At 50.6% G+C, this 23978-nt stretch overlaps 1 protein-coding gene across 1 annotated transcript; it reads left to right on the plus strand.

Annotated features, from left to right (window-relative positions):
- Positions 1-5796: 5796 nt before the first annotated feature.
- On the plus strand, positions 5797-19368 carry CCDC97 (coiled-coil domain containing 97). Its single transcript, XM_060257851.1, has 5 exons — positions 5797-5913; positions 7994-8938; positions 13212-13475; positions 16567-16696; positions 18693-19368. The coding sequence occupies exons 1-5, from the start codon at positions 5871-5873 to the stop codon at positions 18805-18807; spliced, it is 1497 nt and encodes a 498-aa protein (XP_060113834.1). The 5' UTR covers positions 5797-5870; the 3' UTR covers positions 18808-19368.
- The last annotated feature ends 4610 nt before the right edge of the window (positions 19369-23978 follow it).

Genomic DNA, 23978 nt, shown 5'->3' on the forward strand with positions numbered 1-23978 from the left:
GAATCAAACCTCGTTCTCCCAGATAAGAGTCTGTGCACTTAACCACTACACCAGTTGGATTTATGCCTCGCCCTTCGCTCAAGGGGTTTGTCCCTGTCTCTGTGAACCCCTGTTGATGATCAAGGCAAGAGATGGTCAGAGGTGGTTTGCCGTCTCTGCATAGTGACCCTGGACTTCCTTGGAGGTTTCCCATTAGGACTGCCAATCCCCAGGTGGGGGCAGGGGATCCCCCGATTTGGAGGCCCTTCCCCTGCTTTGGGGTCATCAGGAAGCGGGGGGGGGGGGAAATGTCTGCTGGACACTCCATTATTCCCTATGGAGACCGATTCCCATAGGATATAATGGAGAATTGATCCATGGGTGTATCTGAGGCTCGGCAGGTGGGGGAGGGCTGTGTTTTGAGGTAGAGGCACCAAATGTTCAGCATAGCATCTCGTGCCTCTCCTCAAAAAACCCCCTCAAGTTTCCCAAAGATTGGACTGAGGGTCCAGTTCTGTGAGGCCCAATCCATGTGATCCAATTCTATGAGCCCCAGTCTATGAGCAGGTGATCGCAAAAGAAGGTGCCCTTATCCTTCATTATTTCCAATGGAGGGAAGGCATTTAAAAGGTGTGCGGTCCCTCTAAATGTGATGGCCGGAACACCCTCTGTCACACCCTTGCTCCTGGCTCCACCCCCAAAGTCTCCTGGCTCCACCTCTAAAGTCCCCACTGGAGTTGGACTTGGCAACCCTCTCTTTCATCCGAATACTAACCAGGGCTAAGCCTGCTTAGCTTCTGAAATCTAATGCTAGCCTGGCCTAAGCAATTACCATCAACTGGAAGAGCCTTCAGGTACTTTCATCCCAGCACAATGCAAGTGTCACTTGCCTGTTCTGCCGTCAACTGTTTCAAGGTGGGAATAGCCTCTCAACCACAAACCCCAGCAATGTGGAAAGAGCCACAGGTGGTTCCTCAGAATCCCTGCCCTTAACTACTTTGCTTGCCGGGTGGGGGAAGGTTGCGGGGTTGCTTTTCCAGTTGTTCATTCTGCATTTTCCTGCTGGTGAAATCCGTTGTGAAATAAAAGACACTTCTTTGCTTGAAGGTTCTGTAACTCTTGAGAAACCTGGTGCAATTCTCCTCCCTGGGACAAGGTGGGTTAGAACCGGTTACTGTCCTCTCTTGCCTGGAAACTGTTGAGCGAGGACGTGTGTGAGATCTTCTCCCATATGGAAAGTTTTGGCCAGATACTATCATAAGACTCCTTGAGTATATGCAGAAGGAGCTTTATTAATAGATCAGAGAGCAACCATTATCAGCATGTGATTCGCAAGATTCTGTCATAGAATCATAGAGTTGGGACCTCCAGGGTCATCTAATCCAGAATAAAGTGGATAGGCAGTCCTCCAGTAATTATACCTCCTGAAATAACCTCTTTTTTCCCGTGCCCGCCAAAGTAATTTGCTCCTTGGGAGGACAGCTATGGCGAACCTAGGCAGTATAATAAAAAGTAGAGACATCACCCTGCCAACAAAAGTCCGTATAGTCAAAGCGATGGTATTCCCAGTAGTAATGTATGGCTGATAGTTGAACCATAAGAAAGGCCGAGCGCAGGAGAATAGATGCTTTTGAGCTGTGGTGCTGGAGAAGAATCTTGAGAGTCCCTGGGACTGCAAGATCAGTCAGTCCTAATGAAAATCAACCCTGACTATTCCCTGGAAGGTCAGATGCTGAAGCTGAAGCTCAAATACTTTGACCACCCAATGAGAAGGGAGCACTCACTGGAGAAGACCCTGATGATGGGAAAGACAGAAGGCAAAAGAAGAAGAGGGCAGCAAAAGATGAGATGGCTGGACACAGCGTTACCGATGTAACTAAGATGAATTTGAGCTGAGTTTGGAGGATGGTGGAAGACAGGAGGGCCTGGCGTAACTTGGTCCATGGGGTCGCAAAGAGTCAGACAACAACAAAAGAAATCCTTTCTCAGGCCTCAGTGTTTCTTCCCATGAAGGCCACATTCCACATAACAATGGGTTGTTAATGAGCAAAGGTAATCATACCAGTAAAACAAGTAACAGCATCACCTCCAGCTATACTTGTCAGGGACCTGTTCCTGACACAGCAAGGCAATGCTGCTGATTGGCAAACTGCTGGGCCTGGGTATCCCATCCTTCCTTGCCTTAGCCCAGAAGGAAGTCTCAAAAGGAGCCTCGGGTATTTTCAATAACAGCTTGCTTTTTTAATGCTTCCAACTGGAAAGATGGAGAAGAACAAGACAGACAGAAAGAACATGACCTAAGTGAGACGGCTCCTGTGTGGGTGGGTGGGGTCATGGGGGCAAAAACTAGCTCTTGAGGGCATCCATCCATCCATCCATCCTCTTCTGTCTCTCCATCCACCAAATTCATCTCTCTCTCTCTCGTTTTCCCCCTTCCCTCTTCTCATAAGGGGCTAGGCTTCCCAACTCCCCCGCCCTGGCGGGGGACCCCCGGATTTACCGCTTCCTCCCCCGCTCTCAGAAAATCCGACAGCGGGAGGGAGGAAACGGCACCAATTTTGGTGCCCCGACGCTGCCGCCCGCCGCCGCCGCGGCAGCAACACCGCCGCCCGCCGCCGCCGCGGCAGCAACACCGCCGCCCGCCGCCGCCGCGGCAGCAACACCAGCTACAGGCTGCCCGAGGAGAGCGGCGGCAGGTCTCCTCTCCCTCCGTTCAACCAGGCCCCGCCCCAGCGAAGGAAGAGGCCGCCGGCGCCGGCCGAGGCCCACCAACCCCAACCTGCGGCGGCAGCAGCAGCGCGGAGCCTCGTTCCCCCCCCACACACACATACACTTGGAAACCCACTACCAAGCGGCCAGGCGGGAGGAGGCAGCGGCCGCTATTTCTGCCTTGGATGGATTCAACTTCAAAAAGTCATCATGTTGCTTGCTGCCTCAGGGAGTGTCTAGTCAGACTGTTTTCAAATACCGGTATGTACCAGGTCTCAGTAACAGCTGATAGGTATGAGCAAGCCTGCCCCTGCCAGTTCACAGAAATAGACACTTGTATTTATTGCCTCTTTTTATAAACAACTTAAAGCAGTACAGATCAAGGGTGCTAGGGTCTTGAAAAACAAAAAGGCATCCCTGTCTATGTTCTGCTCTTCTCTGCCTCTAAAGCCGAGGCCCACCAACCCCAATCTGCGGAGGCGACGGCAGCAGCAGCGCGGAGCCTCGTCTCTCCCTCCCCCCCTCCCCCACTTGGAAGCCCACTACGGAGCGGCCAGGCTGGAGGAGGCAGCAGCCGCTATTTCTAAAACAAAGCCTGTTGTCTTTCTACAGGTTTAGGCAAATCCTGCATTTAGCTCTAAGGCTTTAGTGATTCCTGGCAGCAATGTAAGTGTTGGAAGAACAAGGTAAACATATCTCATTGCACAAACTTCCAGTATTGATTGCATTGTGGGCTCTAGAGAACTGTTAAATGTAGCGAAAAACAAAGGCTTCTGAAGGCTTCTCTACAAACTGAATGAGATTAAAGAGACACCTATAATTTATGTATGGGAATATTCAGAAAAGATTGTATGTTAAAACTGAAAATTTAATCTAATTTACTGCCATTCCTCATTAGAGTTAATTAGAAAAACTATCACACAGAACTCTTCATAGCATACTACTCTACCAAATATTCAAGCATGTTGTATTCTTAAGATTTACTGGTGAAAACTGAGCTGAAAAGAATGTCAAAGAACTGACAATAATATGGTTACCAGATGCCCTGCTTTTTCAGAGAACATGTCCTCGTTTTTTGTGAGTGTCTGTCTTTTGGAGGCTGTTTTTTTTAAAAAAAAAAAACTGGTGTAAATGTCCTCTTTTGGGGGTTGGAAGATTTGGAATATTTCTAGTTAGTAGCAGTTATCACAGTTTAAATAGTAGGGGTATTTAAAATAAGATTTGTTATAGTGATCATTTGTTTAAAGTAATCAGATCCAGAAATAGATCCTCTTCTTTGGTTTTTGAAATATGGTAACCCTAGACAACAGGCAATCTGATACTCTGTTCTTTTCTGAAGACCCTACATCAGCATGAAAAGACTGAGGAAAAGCAAAGTGCTTGTTTTGCCCTAAGGAAGTGATACTTAACATATGGCCTTAGCTCTACAGAAATCAGTGTGATTTACTTCCAAGTGAATGCATATATGGATGTACATTTTGGAAGCAATGCAGTTGATTTGGAAGTACCCTCACACTATATATAGTCAGCTGTGAATAGTGCTAATTGGCTGGTAGCCCTGTGTCAAAAACTTTTTTTCCATCTATTTTGTGATTTTAAAAAATACAACAAATAAAAATTGAAATGAAAAAAGTACATACGGCACTTGTTTGTTTGGGGGGGGGTGCAGAAAGGTAATATGCATGTGCTGGTGTTTGTTTTGTTAATATACACATCTGTTGTTGAAATTGTGAAACTGAGAAAAAGTCTGGCTTGAATCAAGGTTGAGACGTCTTTTGCTAGCCTTCTTATATGTCAAGCTTCTGTGTAAATTTATAAATAATTCAAGAGGCTGTAGGGTTGCAAACAACTGCTTTAAAAATAAGAGAAGCCATGTTGGATTAGGCTGATGGCCCATCCAGTCCAATACTAAGGTTGCCAGGTCTGAGTTGGGAAATACCTGGAGACTTTGGGGGTGGATCTGGGAGAGATTGGGGTTTGGGGAGGGGAGGGGCCTCACTCAGCATGGTACAATGCCACAGATTCCACCTTCCAAAGCAGACATTTTCCAAAGGGGAGCTGATCTCTGTCAGCTGGAGATCAGTTGCAAAAGCAAGAGATCTCCAGGCCCCACCTGAAGGCTGGCAACCTTAATTCTTTGTCACACAGTGGCCCAAATCCAGATTTGCTGGACTTGGCCAGGAAGGTTGGAGTCAGAGCAAAATTTAGTAGGTCAGGGACAGAGCTTGGAGGAATTTGCTGGGCCACCAAGCAGAATCTAGAACTCACTAACTTTTCAGATGATTGCAGAACAGGTTGTTTAAGAAAAGCCAAGGTTGCTGAGCCAATTCATAATTTATTAGTTGGCCACTGACAATGCAGCTGGGAACTATTTGAGGCAAACTGAATTAGGGTTGCTAATCCCCAGGTGGGGGCAGGGTCGTCAGAAAGCAGGGGGAGGGGAGGGAAATGTCTTCTGGGAACTCTATTATTCCCTATGGAGATTTATTCCCATAGAAAATCATGGAGAATTGATCTGCAGGTATCTGGGGCTCTGGGGGGAGGCCTGTTTTTTGGGGTAGAGGCACCAGATTTTCAGTACAGCATCTAGTGCCTCTCCTCAAAATACCCCCCAAGTTTCAAAAAGATTGGAGTAGGGGGTCCAATTCTATGAGCCCCAAAAGAAGGTGCCCCTATCCTTCATTATTTCCTATGGAAGGAAGGAATTGAAAAAGTGTGCCGTCCCTTTAAATGTGATGGCCAGAATTCCCTTTGGAGTTCAATTATGCTTGTCACAGCCTTGATCTTGGCTCCACCCCAATGTCTCCTGGCTCCACCCCCAAAGTCTCCTGGCTCCACCCCCAAAGTCCCCAGATATTTCTTGAATTGGACTTGGCAACCCTATAAGGGGCACAACTTTTTCCAAATTAGTTTACAAATAAATGGCAGGGGTGAGAGGAAGGTTCCTCTCTCAAAATCTCGTTTCACCTAAGATATTCCCTCTTTATCTACCAAAATGCCTGCCTTTCTTCCCTCCCTTCCTCCCTCCCTCCCTTAACGTTCCCGGAACCAACGTTTCCCGCGCCATGTTTCCCTTAGCGAGGGGACTCTCTTTCGTCGCGCGCCGCGGCGACCGGAAGTGCGCGTTGGAAGGCTCCGGCAGGTGGTTCGGCTCGGCCCCGGGACGAGACCGGCGACGCAAGATGGAAGCGGGCGGGGATCCTCTTCGGGAGCCGCATTCTCCGAGTGAGCGTCTCTTTCTGGCCCTGGCCGTACCGCTGTAGCCGCGGGAGGGCGGTGCTGCATTAATATAGGTCCCCGTCTTTGGGTTGGTGCGTGGTGGTGAGGAAGCCCGTTGGCTACCTATACTTACTTATGACCTGCCTTCACGCCCTGAAAGAGGAATTCTCAGCAAGCCTTACTTTCGCTGTGGAGTCAAGTTAGCTTCCACTGCGGGTGGGCAGAGGGGTGAAGCTGGGGGTCTTATGCCGTTAGGGCTGCCAAGTCCAGTTCAAGAAATATCTGGGGACTTTGGGGGCAGAGCCAGGAGCGAGGTTGTGACATGCAGCATTGAATCCCAAAGGGAGTTCTGGCCATCACATTTAAAGAGACTGTGTGTGCACCTTTTAAATGTCTTTCCTCCATTGGAAATAATGAAGGATAGGGGCACCTTCTTTTGGGGCTCATAGAACTGGACCCCCTGGTCCAATCCTTTTGAAACCTGGAGGGTGTTTTAAGGAGAGGCATCAGATGCTATGCTGAAAATTTGGTGTCTCTACCTCAAAAAACAGCCTCCCGAGAGCCCTAGATACACACTGATCAGTTCTCCATTATACTCTATGGGAATCGGTCTCCATAGTGTCCAGCAGCCATTCCGCCCCCCCCCCCTGCTTTCTGATGACGCTGAAGTGGAGGGAGCGCCTGCAAACCGAGGAATCCCCTGTCCCCACGTGGGGATTGTCAACCTTATATGCCTTTGTATTTTCAGTGAGGAGGGAGCATTGGAACTCTTCCCCCTTTTCTTCTTAGCTAATTCTTCTTTTCAAATTTTAGTCCCCCCCCCCCCACTCAGGAGGGGGGATGATAAGATTGGTGTCTCTCTGTTCTCTCCCATCCCCTTTTTTGTGTTTCTTGTTTTAATAGCTTGGACAGGTAGAAATGCCTCAGGGAATGTTCTTTCCTCTCCTATCTGTGTGCTGCCCGGACCAAGCCCATTAAGAGAGATAGGGTTGCCGCAGTCCAGGTGGGCCCTGGAGATCTCCTGCTTTTACAGCTGATCTCCAGCTGGCAGAGATCAGTCCCCCTGGAGAAAATGGCTGCTTGGAAGGGTGGACTCCATGGCATGGTACCATGCTGAGGCCTCTCCCCAAACTCCACCCTTTCCTGGCTCTACCCCCAAAGTCTCCAGGTATTTTCTAACACAGAACAGGCAACCCTATGGAGAGGTTGGTCAGGGTGGGACCAAGCACGGGGTAGAGGGATGAGCATTCTCCCACTCCATTATGCCAGCAAGCCATGTTGGAGACCCTACTTAGCGGGTTTAATGATGTTCTGTCAGAATGAGCTGCCCCTGTTGAATTGCCTGCCTGTCATGTTGTAGCTATTGGAGCAAAAGGGTAACCAGTTCGTGTGGGGTGGGGTGGGGAGCCACTGCAGACAGCTTGACTGAAATGGGACTTGAACTTCTGTTTGGAACCAGGGTATCCATATTGGTCAGAAGGCTTATTTGCCACGACTCCAGTGTCAAATAGTTTCTTCAAGGGGAATAATAAATGAATATCCTGTGCAAAGTTACATACGCCATCGAAGACCTAGGCACCTATGCTTTTATCTGCTTTGGCTGTCTCCAACTTGGTGCCCTATGGGCCTTTCCTGGTTGCCCACCAAGTTTTTTTAGAAAGCGGGTAGGGTTAACCAGGGCTTTTGCCCAGCAAGGCTTCCTAATTTGCCACTGGATATTTGATAGGCAGTGCCGGTTTGGCAGCAGCTGCCACCACAGCACAAGGATCGTCACTGCGTGATTGAAGATAAGCTGCAGCGGCCATTTTGTTGGTGACTCCGCCTCCTGCAGCAGCCATTTTGTAGCCATGCCAACCACGCTGTTTTAGAAGACCAAAGGTGCCCACAGGCTCAAAAAAAAGGTTAGGGATCTCCGATCTATTGGTGGTTGCCAGCAGTCTGATTTTGGGATTCCTCTCAGAGATTAATATCTTGTTTTTAAAGCTATGGTTTACTCCAGCTGCCTCCTCCTAAGGGTAATCCAGGGAGTTTAATACACCTGTAAAGTTGTATATGACAAACACAAGAATTCCTTCTGTCTTTGTAGATGAGAACTCCTTGAAGAACGTGGAACGAGGGGAACTAGATCACCCTGCTGCTTCGGAGACCCCAGAGAGCTGTTTTTCTAACAAGACTGGATCTGCTAGTCCTCTTCACTCCACACAAGAGACAGTAGAAATCCCAAAGAGTGGCAAAAGTAGTGCTGCGTCGCTAAAGTTTTCCCATGGGGTTGAACAGATGGCAGATGTTTCGGGGTCATGTGACTCTGGGGGGGCCAGCTGGGTCCCCCGGCAGCAGTTCCTCTGGGGGGAGGAGATGTCTGGAACCCCAGCCTTGCAGAGTGGCCCTTCAGACAGAAACGGAGTCCCTAAGGATGCGCAGCATTGGAATGTAGGCTCCATTTTTCCTCTGGACAAGTATGGTTCCCCCAATATGTTCTCTCCCTTTGTCATGTGGGGTGAATTAAAAACTGGAATCTCAGCTGCCGGTAGCGGAAGTGCCAAACCAACCCGCCTGGGTAATGGGAAGTTGGAGACGGAAGCTGCAGCCCATGACACCCCTGAGGAGGAGGAGGAAGAGGAGGAGGAGGAGGACTTTGGCATCAAACTCTCCCATTGGCACAGTAGAAAGCCAGAGTCGGAACAGTCTCCCCTTCAGCCCACCGAGGACGATGACCCCACTTTGCTGGCCATGTTCCATGCTGTGGCCGGCAGCCATTTGGCTGTGCGCAGCCAACAGAAGGACGAGCCGGACTTCACGCTGGCGCAGAAAGTGGCCATCCTGCGGGAGCTGTACCATGCCAAGCCCCTGGTCTTCCTAGAGCGCTTCCGCACCGCCCTGCGGGAAGATCACCTGCCCTGCTTCCACCACCTCTCCGGCAACTACGAGGCGGACTTCTACTGCGCTGAGGTGCGCCGGGCCGGGCTGGGCAAAACACGCCGCACCCGGGTGCGGAACAAGCGGTATGCGGCTTTGCAGCAGCTCATTCAAGGTACAGAGAGGCCTGGATCCCTGGGTTTTGTCCTTAAGGCGGGAGGGGATTGGCGGTCTGTTTGGCGTAAGGCAGAACTCCCAGGTTCTGTCTCTAGCTATGCTGTTGACTTCCGGGTAGAAAAAAAACCCAACCACAAGGGATCCCAGTTCATAATAGAGGAAATACAGACAACCAAACACTGTGATGTTAGTAAAACGTTTATCCAAAGTACTTTTATCACAAATCTTATAAAGCTATTTGTCACGTTAGAAGGAAGTTAAAAAAAAAGAAAAGGTCAAGGTAGTCCCCAGCGCAAGCACCAGTCGTTTTCGACTCTGGGGTGACGTCGCTTTCACAACGTTTTCACGGCAGACTTTTTACGGGGTGGTTTGCCCTTGCCTTCCCCAGTCATCTACGCTTCCCCCCCCCAGCAAGCTGGGGGCTCATTTGACCGACCTCGGAAGGATGGAAGGCTGAGTCAACCCGGAGCCGACTACCTGAACCAGCTTCCGCTGGGATCGAACTCAGGTCGTGAGCAAAGAGTTCGGATTGCAGTACTGCAGCTTTACCACTCTGCGCCACGGGGCTCTTTAGAAGGAAGTACAATATTACAAAAAAAAAAAACCCCATCCAATGAGCACCCGGTTCAGGTGCATTTCGTCAAATTCTTTCTCAAGGATATTCCCGTACACATCAAGGTTGTCAGCCTCTTGTTGTATTTCAGTGTATTTATTTGGAGCCAATCAGTCCTTAACTTCTACTTAAAACAGATGCAAAAACCTTCCGGCTGTTGTTGTGCCTCACAGGGGGTCTGTTGTGGGGAGAGGAAGGGAGAGGAGATCGTAAGCTGCTCTGAAACTTCTTCAGGTGATGAAGAGCACATTATAAATCCAAACTCTTCTCTCTCCTTTAAGAAGAAAAAGACAACTGCAGATTTATACCCTGCCCTCCTATCTGAATCAGAGTCTCAGAGCGGCTTACAATCTCCTTTATCTTCTTCCCCCACAACAGACATCCTGTGAGGTGGATGGGGCTGAGAGAGCTCTCCCAGAAGCTGGCCTTTCAAGGACAACTCCTGCCAGAGCTATGGCTGACCCAAGGCCATTCCAGCAGCTGCAAGGGGAGGAGTGGGGAATCAAACCCGGTTCTCCCAGATAAGAGTCCGCACACTTCACCACTACACCAAACTGGCAGTTTGATAAATTCTGTGTTCCAGCCTTGTTATAAACTCACCCAGTAGCCGTAAGCAAGCGTTTGTCTCTCAGTACCTCCTGCCTCCCAGGTCTCCGTGGTGGTGGGAGCCTAAATAACGCAGTCTCATCAGATCTCAGAAGTTAAGCAGGGTCAGCCTTGGTCAGTGCTCGGATAGGAGACAACCAAGGAAGATGGGGGGTTGCTATGCAGAAGCAGGCAATAGCAAGCCACCTCTTAACTTCTCTTGCCTTGAACGCCCTACGCCAGGGGTGGCCAATGTTAGCTCTCCAGATGTTTTTTTTTTGCCTACAACTCCCATCAGCCCCAGCCAGCATGGCCAGTGGCTGGGGCTGATGGGAGTTGTAGGCAAAACAACACCTGGAGAGCTACCGTTGACCACCCCTGCACTATGGGATCGCCATTAATTGGCTGTGACTTGACAGCCTACAATTATATTAACATGGGCCCACCTTATAAGGTGGCATTGTTGTTTTCAGGGCAGATCTGGTTGCTTCTGCTGGTTTCCAGGAAGGGAACGGAGCCAGGTATCTTCATCAGGAAGGGGATGGACCATTCGCTTAGTCCCTGGCAGTCTTGTTTGTTTTTAAATACTTTTATCTCAGCCTGTAGGATTCTATCGTAACAAGATTCTCAAGGACTGATATCATCTTTTTAGTAATGATTCTCCTGTCGTTGGCGGCAAATCTGACCGTCCTGTTTGGTTGGGGCTCGGTAGCACTGTGGGGTATCAGCCTTTGGTCCATCAGACTATCAATCAAGAGTACTTGCGTGCCATTGGTTGAGTCTGCTCCTCTCTCCCTTCTGAGTGGCTGTTGCTAGCCAGCAAAGCTGATTCTGTCAGTAAAATGCAACCAACCTTAGTTCTGGCAGTTACTGTGGGAATGCACTATTGGCCCATCACACATCAGTCACTGTCTCTGGCCTCTCATTGGCTGACTCCCCCCCCGCCTACTGCAGGCCCAGAAATGTTGAACACACTGTTAAAAGCAGTATTACCCCAGAGACAGCCACATCTCTTCCAGATGGCACAGATCAGCTCCCCTTGAGGTGGTGGTGGGGGAGTGAATGGCTTCACTTGCGGGTGGGAAGACAGCAAGGATGCGAGGGCACTCACCCAGAACCTCCTCCAAAAGCCCGTTGTATTGATATAGCCCATTCATAAAAAGGAGTCCATCTCTCCAGTGCTTAGGTTTATCATTTAAAATGTCAACATGTCCATTCCAGCTGTTTCTAGTATTTTCTGTGTCAATTCTTCTATAGGCACTTCTCTGGCTTTTTCCAGCGTTTGGCAAAAATTATTCTAGCTGCAGTTACGACATGTATTATCAAATGTTTACAATTTTGATTGGTTATTTGTGGCATCCTACTTAACAGAAACAATTCAGGTTTAAGGGGCACAGTCCTCTTTAAAACATTCTGGAGTTTTAGAACACATGAAGCTGCCTTCTACTGAATCAGACCCTCGGTCAATCGAAGTCAGTACTGTCTACTCAGACTAGCAGCAGCTCTCCAGGGTCTCAAGCTGAGGTTTTTCACGCCTACTTGCCTGGACTCTTTTTAGTTGGAGATACCGGGGATTGAACCTGGGACCTTCTGCTTACCAAGCAGATGCTCTGCCACTGAGCCACCTTCCCTCCCCTGCTCTCCAGGGTCTCAAGCTGAGGTTTTTCACACCTACTTGCCTGGATTCTTTTTAGTTGGGAGTTGCCGGGGATTGAACCTGGGACCTTCTGCTTCCCAAGCAGATGCTCTACCACTGAGCCACCCTCCCTCCCCAAAAAGTTGTGAACATATGAAGCTGCCTTCTACTGAATCAGACCCTCCTTGGCCCATCAAAGTCAGTCTTGTCTACTCAGACTGCCATCAGCTCTCCAGGGTCTCAAGCTGAGGTTTTTCACGCCTACTTGCCTGGACCCTTTTTAGTTGGAGATGCTGGGGACCTTCTGCTTCCCAAGTAGATGCTCTACCACTGAGCCACCGTCCCTCCCCAACCAGTTAGAACAAACTGTTTTGTTCTAAAAGAGTGCAGAGGAGAACTTTAATGGACAAGACATTCACACACGTGAGGTGCCACCACTGATAAAGCACTGTTGGTAGTCACAACATATGAAGCTGCCTTCTACTGAATCAGACCTTCGGTCCATCAAAGTCAGTCTTGTCTACTCAGACTGGCAGTGGCTCTCCAGGGTCTCAAGCTGAGGTTTTTCATACCTACTTGCCTGGACCCTTTTTAATAGGAGATGCTGGGGATTGAACCTGGGACCTTCTGCTTACCAAGCAGATGCTCTACCACTGAGCCACCCTCCCTCCCCAAAGAGTTGTGAACATAGGAGCATATGAAGCTGCTTTCTACTGAATCGGACCCTCGGTTCATCAAAGTCAGTCTTGTCTACTCAGACTGGCAGTGGCTCTCCAGGGTCTCCAGCTGAGGTTTTTCACACCTACTTGCCTGGACCCTTTTTAGTTGGAGATGCCGGGGATAGAACCTGGGACCTTCTGCTTCCCAAGCAGATGCTCTACCACTGAGCCACCATCCTTCCCTTGCTCTCCAGGGTCTCAAGCTGCGGTTTTTCATGCCTACTTGCCTGGACCCTTTTTAGTGGGAGATGCTGGGGATAGAACCTGGGACCTTCTGCTTCCCAAGCAGATGCTCTGCCACTGAGGCACCATCCCTCCCCTGCTCTCCAGGGTCTCCAGCTGAGGTTTCTCACGCCTACTTGCCTGGACCCTTTTTAGTTGGAGATGCTGGGGATAGAACCTGGGTCCTTCTGCTTCCCAAGCAGATGCTCTACCACTGAGCCACCGTCCCTCCCCAACCAGTATCACCTCGCAGAAAGGGAAACTGAAGGCAAGGTTCTTCGCTGGCAAGATCTTAAGAAGGATTCTTAAGCGGCAGACTCGATTGTGTGGGTCCAATCCAAGCATAAAGCAAACATACGTAGTCACAGCAGTACAAATGACATGCCCAGGACTAGTACAAAAATCCAGTGTATTTTCTGTGGAAGAGTCTGATCCGATAAGAGTACTCTGGAAAGGATGGGACTCAAGAACATAAAAGCTCATGTACTTTTTTCAGGCGGGGAATACTTCAGCGACGAGCAGATGCGCTCCCGGGACCCCTTGCTCTACGAGCACTACATCGGGCAGTACCTGAGCGACCTGGAGCTGGAGGAGCTGGACAGCTGCAAGCGGGAGGCGGCCTGCTCTCTCTCGGGGGCCCTGCTGGACTCCTACCAGGAAGGCATCATCCAGCGGAGGCTGCAGGTCCAGCAGGAACAGGAGGACGCCTGCCTGGAGGAAGAGGAGGAGGCCAGCAGCGAGAGCGGCGACGACGACGAAGGTGGGTCAGGAGGGGACGGGGCGGCTCTTTGTTGCTTCAGGCGTCCCTCGGCTTTCTCTCGTCTTGTTCTCCTCTCCTCCGATTTGGTCCTTGCAGCCGCCCTGCGAGGGAGGCGAGGCTGAGAGGCCCAGGTTCACTCCACGGCCGAGCAGGGATTCGAACCTGGAGTCTCCCACGTTTTCGTCCAAGCGCTCTCAACAGCTGTGGTATCCAGCGGTCAGGGAGCAAAGGAATACAGCAGATCTTGGGTTTAGGTTGAGCCGGGGTGGGCGGGAGGTGGCTGGGAGGCCGTGTTCTCAGCCCTGGGGGAACAGAGGGTCTAGTTCAGGGGGGGCCAAACTGTGGCTCTTGAAGCCTCCACCGCCCCAGCGTCTGGCTTGGAGAAGGCATTGGTCTTTTGAAATCACTTCACCAAGCCAGCTGACAGCTTGGAGAACACATATAAACTTAAAGTTTATTTCTTTCTACCTCTCCTTCCTTCCTTCCTTCCTTCCTTCCTTCCTTCCTTCCTTCCTTCCTTCCTTCCTTCCTTCCTTCCTTCCTTCCTTCCTTCCTTCCTTCCTTCCTTCCTTCCTTCCTTCCTTCCTTCCTTCCTTCCTTCCTTCCATTCCTTCCTTCCATTCCTCCCTTCCTTCCTTCCATTCCTCCCTTCCTTCCTTCTCTGCCTTCCTTCCTTCCATTCCTTCCTTCCTTCCTTCCTTCCTTCCTTCCTTCCTTCCTTCCTTCCTTCCTTCCTTCCTTCCTTCCTTCCTTCCTTCCTTCCTTCCTTCCTTCCTTCCTTCCTTCCTTCCTTCCTTCCTTCCTTCCTTCCTTCCTCCCTCCCTCCCTCCCTCCCTCCCTCCCTCCCTCCCTCCCTTCCTTCCCTGTCTGCCTGCCTTGCTTTCCTTTCCTTTCCTTTCCTTCTCGAGAGTCAGTTTGGTGTAGTGTGCAGACTCTTATCTGGGAGAACCAGGTTTGATTCCCCACTCCTCCACTTGCACCTGCTGGAATGGCCTTGGGTCAGGCAGGAGTTATCCTTGAAAGGGCAGCTTCTGTCAGAGCTCTCTCAGCCCCACCTATCTCACAGGGTGTCTGTTGTGGGGGAGGAAGGTAAAGGAGACTGTGGGCCACTCTGAGACTCTGTCCTTGAAAGGGCAGCTTCTTGGAGAGCTGTCTCAGTCCCATCCATCTCACAGGTTGTCTGTTGTGGGGGGAGAAGATACAGGAGATTGTAAGTTGCTCTGAGTCTGATTCAGAGAGAAGGGCGGGATATCAATCTGCAGTCATCGTCATCTTCTTCCTATTTTCCCACTTGCAAACATTTTGTAGCACAATCATGCTGTGTCGATAAGGAACAATTATGACAACAATTACCGTATCCAACCTCTGATATGTTACAACAAAGAAAATAAATGTGGCTGACAAATAGGGACTGTCCGTAAGATTAAACAATGTCCATAAACAATATCAGCGCAATTTCAGCTGCAAAGTGTTTGCACTATGTCTACAGAATGAATATAGACTGGAGCTTCCATAGCCACCACATATTCATGACTATGAAGGCTGCAGATGGAGCCTAAAAGGTGAAGAAGGCGTCTTCGCTGAAACCGGTCCTGGGCTTCTTAATTTGGCTGCAGCATCTTTTCCTTTGTTGTTCTTCAAATTTGGCATCCACTCCAGGACAATTTTGGAATAGTACTTGGGACTGTGCACGGATATTGCTTATGGACATTTATTGTTTAATCTTATGGGCAGTGCCTGTTTGCCAGCTGCATTTATTTTCTTTATTATAATGTACCAGAGGTTGGATACAAAAATGGTTGTCATAATGGTTCCATATGGATATAGTATTATTGTGCTACACAGTTTTCTGTTGTTTACCATCAGTCAGTCAGTCTGGGGATTGCAACGTCTGTGCTCTGTCCCTGGAACAAGAGAGGAGAGTCAAGCAGCGGTATAGTCCCCATTTTTGGGGAACAGAAGAAGATTCTAGTGGCATGGGTGGAGCCCCCGGGGGGAGAGGAGGAAGGTTACAGACCAGGTCGAGACGGGTGTATTGGGGGGAAGCGGGTAGAAGAAGAAGAAGATATTGGATTTATATCCCATCCTATACTCAGAGTCTCAGAGTGGCTTACAATCTTCTTTACCTTCCCCCACTCACATATGAACATATGAAGCTGCCTTATACTGAATCAGACCCTTGGTCCATCCAAGCCAGTATTGTCTTCTCAGACTGGCAGCGGCTCTCCAGGGTCTCAAGCTGAGGTTTTTCACACCTATTTGCCTGGACCCTTTTTTGGAGATGCCGGGGATTGAACCTGGGACCTTCTGCTTCCCAAGCAGATGCTCTACCGCTGAGCCACCGTCCCTCCCCAAACACAACAGACACCCTGTGAGATAGGTGGGGCTGAGAGAGCTCTCTCAGAAGCTGCCCTTTCAAGGATAACTCCTGCCTGACCCAAGGCCATTCCAGCAGGTGCAATTGGTGGAGTGGGGAATCAAACCCAGTTCTCCCAGATAAGAGTCCTCACACTTCACCACTACACCAAACTGGCTCTCAGGAGACAGACACCCTGTGAGGTAGGCGGGGCTGAGAGAGCTCTCCCAGAAGCTGCCCTTTCAAGTACAACTCCTGTGAAAGCTATGTCTGACCCAAGGCCATCCCAGCAGCTGCAAGTGGAGGAGTGGAAAATCATACCTGGTTCTCCCAGATAAGAGTCCTCACACTTCACCATCACACCAAACTGGCTCTCAGGAGACAGACACCCTGTGAGGTAGGTGGGGCTGAGAGAGCTCTCTCAGAAGCTGCCCTTTCAAGGACAAATCCTGCAAGAGCTATGGCTGACTCGCCATTTCCAGCAGGTGGAAGTGATGGAGTGAGGAATCAAACCCGGTTCTCCCAGATAAGAGTCGCTGCACTTAACCACTACACCAGACTGGCTCTCCAGTAGGGACTGAAGGCTGGGCACACAGACTCTAGTCTTGTGTTTTGGAGAAAATCAGAGGTTTCCTGGGTCGGAGGGATTCGGGGAGTGCTGAGAATCAGGGGCTGAGCATCTCTCCAGCTCCGTGAAGGCCGCTCAGCACCTTCACATGTCTTGTTTTTCGCCAGCCATGGTGTCCAACTCCGGCACGGACGAGTGGGTGCCCGACACGGAGGAGAAAGCCTTCCTGCGGGAGGAGTTCACCAGCCGCATGTACCAGCGCTTCCTCGACGGCAAAGACCGGGATTTTGACTACAGGTTAGGCAGGGGCGGGGGGGGCACTGGGGTGAGGGGTCATCACTGCTCCCCATCCCCACCAACCGGGGTGCAGCAAAGTGCTGACTCAGGCGTCCATCGCCGGATCGCTCAGCCGCCAACATGAGCCTTAGAAAGAAACACACTCTCTCTGCTTGCAAAAATGGTAACGCCGTGTAATACCAACTGCATTCACCAAAACACGTTGAAGAAACAGTACACCAATGCGGTTACAAAACCATCCCATGCACAACGGAGCTACTGTCCAGAATTCGTAATCGTTTATGATGAGTCTGCGGAAAAAAACAGAACCGGTAAAATTTCGTTTAGGATGTACTGTCCTTCCTCAGTATAATAAAAACTAGAGACATCACCCTGCCAACAAAAGGCCGTATAGCCAAAGCGATGGATTTCTCAGTAGTTATGTATGGCTGTGAGAGCTGGACCATAAGAAGGCCGAGCGCAGAAGAATAGATGCTTTTGAGCTGTGGTGCTGGAGAAGAATCTTGAGAGTCCCTTGGACTGCAAGAAGATCCAATCAACCCTGACTGTTCCCTGGAAGGTCAGATGCTGAAGCTGAAACTCAAATACTTTGGCCACCCAATGAGAAGGGAGCACTCCCTGGAGAAGACCCTGATGCTGGGAAAGACAGAAGGCAAAAGAAGAAGGGGACGGCGAAAGAGGAGATGGCTGGACAGCGTTACTGATGTAACAAACATGAATTTGAGCAGACTTTGGAGGATGGTGGAAGACAGGAGGGCCTGGCGTGACTTGGTCCAGGGGGTCGCAAAGAGTCAGAGTCGTTGTGCGACTGAACAACAACAATCCTTCCTCAGGGATTGTCTTGTCAAATATACTGGAGCAGTAGACTTGAAGTGCCAAGATTTCCTGGCTTCCTTAAGTTCTTATTTATTTTTTAATTGTTACTCACGGAAGGCCTCTAGGTTCTGCTTTTCCATCGGACTCATCACACACTATGATGAATTCTGGACAGTAGCCAGGTTGTGCACGGGATGGGTTTGTAACTGCATTCGTGTCTTGTGTATTCAAGGTGTTTTGATGAATGCAGTTTGTATTCCACATTGTCACTATTCTGTAAATGCAGAGAGTGCGTTTCTTTCTAAGTTTCTGTACCTCCGTGGTCCCGATCGTTTCTGACGACCAAACGTGAGCCAGCCCAGCTGCCTGGAAAAGCTGTGACAAACGTGGATGCCCTCCCGCCCTCCTAGTTGTGAGGCAGCGGCTGCATTCTTGGAGCAAACCTGCTCTCCTCCAAGAAGAAAAAGTTATTGGATTTATAGCCCGCCCTCCACTCTGAATCTCAGAGCGGCTCGCAATCTCCTTTACCTTCCTCCCCCACAACAGACGCCTGTGAGGTGGGTGGGGCTGAGAGAGCTCTGAACAGCAGCTGCCCTTTCAAGGACAGAGTTTCAGAGCGGCTCACAATCTCCTTTACCTTCCTCCCCCACAACAGACGCCCTGTGAGGTGGGTGGGGCTGAGAGAGCTCTGACAGCAGCTGCCCTTTCAAGGACAGAGTTTCAGAGCAGCTCACAATCTCCTTTACCTTCCTCCCCACAACAGACGCCCTGTGAGGTGGGTGGGGCTGAGAGAGCTCTGACAGCAGCTGCCCTTTCAAGGACAGAGTTTCAGAGCGGCTCACAATCTCCTTTACCTTCCTCCCCCACAACAGACACCCTGTGAGGTGGGTGGGGCTGAGAGAGCACTCCCAGAAGCTGCCCCTTTCAAGGACAGAGTGGCCCACAATCTCCTTTACCATCCTCCCCCACAAGAGACACCCTGTGAGGTGGGTGGGGCTGAGAGGGCTCTCACAGCAGCTGCCCTTTCAAGGACAACCTCTGCCAGAGCTATGGCTGACCCAAGGCCATTCCAGCAGCTGCAAGGGGAGGAGTGGGGAATCAAACCCGGTTCTCCCAGATAAGAGTTTGCGCACTTAACCACTACACCAAATTGGTTCTCTTTGTGACCCTTCTCCTTCAGCGAGGTGGACGAGAACCCCGACTTCGACAACCTGGACATCGTATCCCGGGACGAAGAGGAGCGCTATTTTGACGGGGAGGAACCGGAGGAGGCCGACTCGATGGAAGCGGAGTAGAGGGGACCGGCAGCTGAAGAGCCTGGCCCCGACGTGGAGGTGAGGGGTCCACCCGGACGTAACAGGGCGGCCGCACTTGGGTCTCTCTAGCCAGTTCGCGCAACATTCGTCCTACTGAGTCGGGCGGCAGCTCCGGATAGGGCTCAGAAGAGCTGATCTGGATTGTAGGGAGGAAGACGTGGGAGAAAACTAATCTGTGACGGCTTTAACTGCTTCTGTACCCCAAGAACACCCACCCCCCGAAGTTCCTTTCCAAGCCATTTCTTTGTGGCTAACAGGACGATGGCTGTCTCGTTCCAGGACGCCCCTCACCCAAGAACATTCCTGCCGTGGGGAAGATGTGCCCTTTTAGGCCCACCTTCCCCACCCCCAACGCCGATATCTCCTTGGCCTGTAACCAAAGGAGGGAGGGATCTCACCTGGGGGGAGGGGTTGGGTCAGGAGGGCTGTGAGTCCACCGGCTCTGCTCTGTCGCTCAGGACCAAGCCGGATCCAGTGCAAAAAATTTTTGCGGGGTGTTTGAAAGCTGAAAATAAACCATCTTTTGAGTATTTGCTGGAAGCCTTGAAAGAGTCTGGACGTTTGTGGGCACGTGCAGGACGAGGAGGGAGATCCAGAACATCCGGAAACTGTGTGTCGTCTTTTTTTTTTCCTCTTTCCTTTTCCCCTCCCTATCCCAGTGAACCAGGGCAAGAGAACGCATGAAAAGCTGCTTTACGCCTGCTCTTATTGCAGATTCTTCCAATTCACAAACACCTGTTACGGTGATAGGGTTGCCAAGTCCAATTCAAGAAATATCTGGGGACTTTGGGGGTGGAGCCAGGAGCAAGGGTGTGGCAAGCAGGATTGCACTCCAAAGGGAGTTCTCGCCGTCACATTTAAAGGGACCGCACGCTTTTTTAAATGCCTTCCCTCCATTGGAAATAATGATGGCTAGGGGCACCTTCTTTTGGGGCTCATAGAATTGGACCCCCTGGTCCAATCTTTTTGAAACTTGGAGTGTGTTTTTAGGAGAGGCACCGGATGCTCTGCTGTAAATTTGGTGCCTCTGTGTCAAAAAAAACAGCTCCTTCAGAGCCCCAGATACCTGCTGATCAATTCTCCATTATACCTTATGGGAATAAGTCTCCATCGGGCTTCTGATGACCCTGAAGCAGGGGGAGGGCCTCCAAACCGGGGAAATGTGGTTTGCTCCACCCCCTTGCGTCAGCCATTGGTGGTTGCGCCCAGAGCTTTTTTTTTTGTAGCAGGGACTCCTTTGCATATTAGGTCACGCCCCCCTGATGTAGCCAGTCCTCCTGGAGCTTACAGTAGGGCCTGTCAGAAGAGCCTTGTAAGCTCTTGAAGGATTGGCTACATCAAGGGGGTGTGGTCTAATATGTAAAGGAGCTCCTGCTACACACTTGGCACAGCTTAAGCACATTGATAGTAAGGTGCTGGGGGAAGCGAAGATTTCAGAGGAATTGAAAGCCTGTCGGAAAGGCTCCGTCTTGCAGGCCCTGTGAAATTTAGATAAATCCCGCAGGGCCTGGATCTCTAATGGGAGCTCATTCCACCAGGTAGGGGCCCGGACTGAAAAGGCCCTGGTAGAACCGGGTTTGATTCCCCACTCCTCCACATGCACTTGCTGGGTGACATTAGGTCAATCACAGTTCTCTCAAGAGCAATTCTCTCTTGGCCCCACCTACCTCACATGGTTTGGTGTAGTGGTTAAGTGCACGGACTCTCATCTGGGTGAACTGGGTTTGATTCCCCACTCCTCCACTTGCACCTGCTGGAATGGCCTTGGGTCAGCCATAGCTGTGGCAGAGGTTGTCCTTGAAAGGACAGCTGCTGTAAGAGCCCTCCCAGCCCCACCCACCTCACAGGGGCGTCTGTTGTGGGGGAGGAAGGTAAAGGAGATTGTGAGCCGCTCTGAAACTCTGTCCTTGAAAGGGCAGCTGCTGTCAGAGCTCTCTCAGCCCCACCCACCTCACAGGGTGTCTGTTGTGGGGGAGGAAGGTAAAGGAGATTGTAAACCTGAGTCTCTCTGCTCTGAGCCTCTAGAAGGGCAGGGTATAAATCTGCAATCTTCTTCTTGTGGGAAGGGGAAAGGAAAGGAGATTGTAAGCTGCACTGAGACTCCAAGTGAAGGGCCAGGTTTTAATCTAACCTCCTCCTTCTTCCAAGCCTTTGCTGTGATCTGCCCCAAAATGCTGTGCGTTGTGTGGTGGGGATTCGGGGGGGGGGGGCGTAGATTCTGGAGCTCTCTGTTTGCTCTAAGAGGTGTCAAACTCATTTGTTACAAAGGCCAGATCTGACATCGATGTCACTTTGTTTGGGCCGGGCTGTGTGTGCCGTAAAATGTAACGCCAGGTTCCAGATAAAGGACCCAGGCAAACCCAACTAGCAATATTATTTTTTTTACTCAAAAATACAAACAAAAACCATTGATTCCTAGCAGTGAAAGCAACTGATTTAGTGGGGAACCCACAAAAGCCTCAATAAATGTATTTTATCATATTCAGGACTAGGTTTTTCTCCAAGGGATACCATAAAAAGGTGGGGTATACATTATATTTCCATGCATTCCAGTTGTTTGTGGGTTGGATAAGAGTCCTGGAAGGTCCGGTTAAGTCCCCCAGACCTTATTTTGATATCCCCGGCTCTAAACTCTCTCCCCGACCAAAGTGAAAATGCATTCTATTCCATAATTCCATACTCCCTCTAAGCTGTGCAATCTTGTGAGCAAAAACTGCTTTGTCCGGCATTTAAAGTTGTGAGCTACGGCATCAATTAGAAGAAGACGACTGCAGATTTATACCCCGCCCTTTTCTCCGAATCAGAGACTCAGAGCAGCTCACAATCTCCTAAATCTTCTCCCCACACAGCAGGCACCCTGTGAGGTGGGTGGGGCTGAGAGGGCTCTCCCAGCAGCTGCCCTTTCAAAGAAAGAGACTCAGAGCGGCCTACAATCTCCTTTATCTTCCTCCCCCACAACAGACCCCCTGTGAGGTGGGTGGGGCTGAGAGAGCTCTGACAGAAGCTGCCCTTTCAAGGACAGCTCCTACAAGAGCTATGGCTGACCCAAGGCCATTCTAGCAGCTGCAAGTGGAGGAGTGGGGGATCAAACCCGGTTCTCCCAGATCAGAGTCCGCACACTTCACTACACCAAACTGGCTATTTAGTGTGCTCAGGGGCCATCCTTCCTGTTAGCAGGCTGAGCTGAGACAAAACGTATGTGAGCCAGAGGCTAAGAAACTGAGCTAGCTCACGCTAACGTAGCTTAGAGGAAACACTGATAACGTGCAGAGAAGTCTCTTGTAATGCTCAGCTCCAGTATGGGCTTTCTATAGCCAGCAGGGGGCAGCAGATAGCAAGGAAGCTGAGGCCGGGACTCCAGGGCTCTTTTCTCCAGCAGCCAGAGGGCTGTAAGGCAGGGGTGTCAAGCTAATTTGTTACGAGGTCGGAATCTGACATAAATGAGGACCTTGTTGGGCCATGTCGGGCTGGCCATGTGTGTGGCCCTATTTAAGATTAGGTAGCAGAGATTTAAACTTTATAAAGGACACAGACAAACACAAAGATTTTTTTTTAAATTAAAACATGCTTAAAACATTAGCATTCGTTGGTCTCAAAGGTGCTTTCTTTGTATTTCTCGTATGGGAACCGGGCAAAGGAAGCTCTGGCTCTTTCCTTCCTTCCCCAGGAGGGGGAGGAGCCTCAGCCGATAGAAGGAAGAGAGGCTTGGGCCCAGCAGCTCTGCTGTGTGATTGAGAGAGCCTGGCAAAGCAAGCTATCCCTCTCCCCCCTTCCTCCCCAAGGGAGGAGCCTCAGCCAATGGAGAGAACAGAGGCTTTGCGCTCTAGCTCCTGTGTGATTGGGCAAGCCTTGCAAAGCCAGCTGTGATGCAGAAGGAAGCAAGAGAGAAGGAGAAGGAAGCAGATGACAGCCAGTTAGTTGGGGGCCTGATTGGAGCCCTCCGGGAGCCTAATTCAGCCCCCGGGATGCATGTTTGACACCCCTGCTAAGGTCTAGTGATCAGAGACGGAGACTGCATGGGAAGCCGTTTCCCTTGCAGCTCTGTGAGCTGTGCTGGTACCAGGAGATTTTTTCTTTTCCTCTGTCCTGTCAATCTTTATGCTTCTGGGGAATCCAAGCAATGAGTCAGCGGGCACTGCCCTTCCTGGGATTCTGATAGGTCCTGTTCTGGAAAACAGAGGCAAGGAGATTGTGACCAGCTGTGTGTTTCTTGAGCATTTCGTGGATTCCCCCAAGATGCTCCACTAGATGACTCATCTGCCCGATAGGATACATTATCTCATATACTGAATCAGACCCTCCATCCATCAAAGTCAGCATTGTCAGCTCAGACTGGTGGTGCCAGGGTCTCAGGATGAGGTCTTTCCCATCACCTCCTGCCTGGTCCTTTTAACTGGAGATGCTGGGGATTGAACCTGGGACCTTCTGCATGCCAGGCAGAGGCTCTTCCACTGAGCCACAGCCCCACTTCATGGCTCCCCAGGGTCTCAGGCTGAGGTCTTTCCCATCACCTCCTGCCTGGTCCTTTTAACTGGAGATGCTGGGGATTGAACCAAGGACCTTCTGCATGCCAGGCAGAGGCTCTTCCACTGAGCCACAGCCCCACTTCATGGCTCCCCAGGGTCTCAGGCTGAGGTCTTTCCCATCACCTCCTGCCTGGTCCTTTTAACTGGAGATGCTGGGGATTGAACCAAGGACCTTCTGTATGCCAGGCAGATGCTGTACCACTGTGCTACAGCCCCACTTCACGGATCTCGAGGGTCTCAGGCTGAGGTCTTTCCCATCACCTGGCCCTTTTAACTGGAGATGCCGGGGATTGAACCTGGGACCTTCTGTATGCCAAGCAGAGGCTCTATCACTGAGCTACAGTCCCACTTCATGGCTCTCCAGGGTCCCAGGCTGAGGTCTTTCCCATCCACTCCTGCCTGGTCCTTTTAACTGGAGATGCTGGGGATTGAACTTGGGACCTTCCGCACGCCAAACAGAGGCTCTTCCACTGAGCCACAGTCCCTCCCCAATCACCAAGGTCAGGATTGTCTACTCAGACTGGCAGTGGCTTTCCAGGGTCTCAGATGGAGGTCTTTTCACATCACCTGCTGCCAGATCTTTTAACTGGAGATGCCGAGGATTGAACCTGGACCTTCTGCATG

Source organism: Heteronotia binoei, chromosome 17 (genome assembly GCF_032191835.1).
Source record: "Heteronotia binoei isolate CCM8104 ecotype False Entrance Well chromosome 17, APGP_CSIRO_Hbin_v1, whole genome shotgun sequence".
Lineage (NCBI taxonomy): Eukaryota > Metazoa > Chordata > Lepidosauria > Squamata > Gekkonidae > Heteronotia > Heteronotia binoei.

Coding starts and splice junctions, on each gene's coding strand:
- CCDC97 (XM_060257851.1), top strand. CDS start 5,871: ATGGAAGCGGGCGGGGATCCTCTTCGGGAGCCGCATTCTCCGA. Junction 5,914..7,993: donor TCGGGAGCCGCATTCTCCGA/GTGAGCGTCTCT, acceptor CTGTCTTTGTAG/ATGAGAACTCCTTGAAGAAC. Junction 16,697..18,692: donor GACCGGGATTTTGACTACAG/GTTAGGCAGGGG, acceptor CTTCTCCTTCAG/CGAGGTGGACGAGAACCCCG.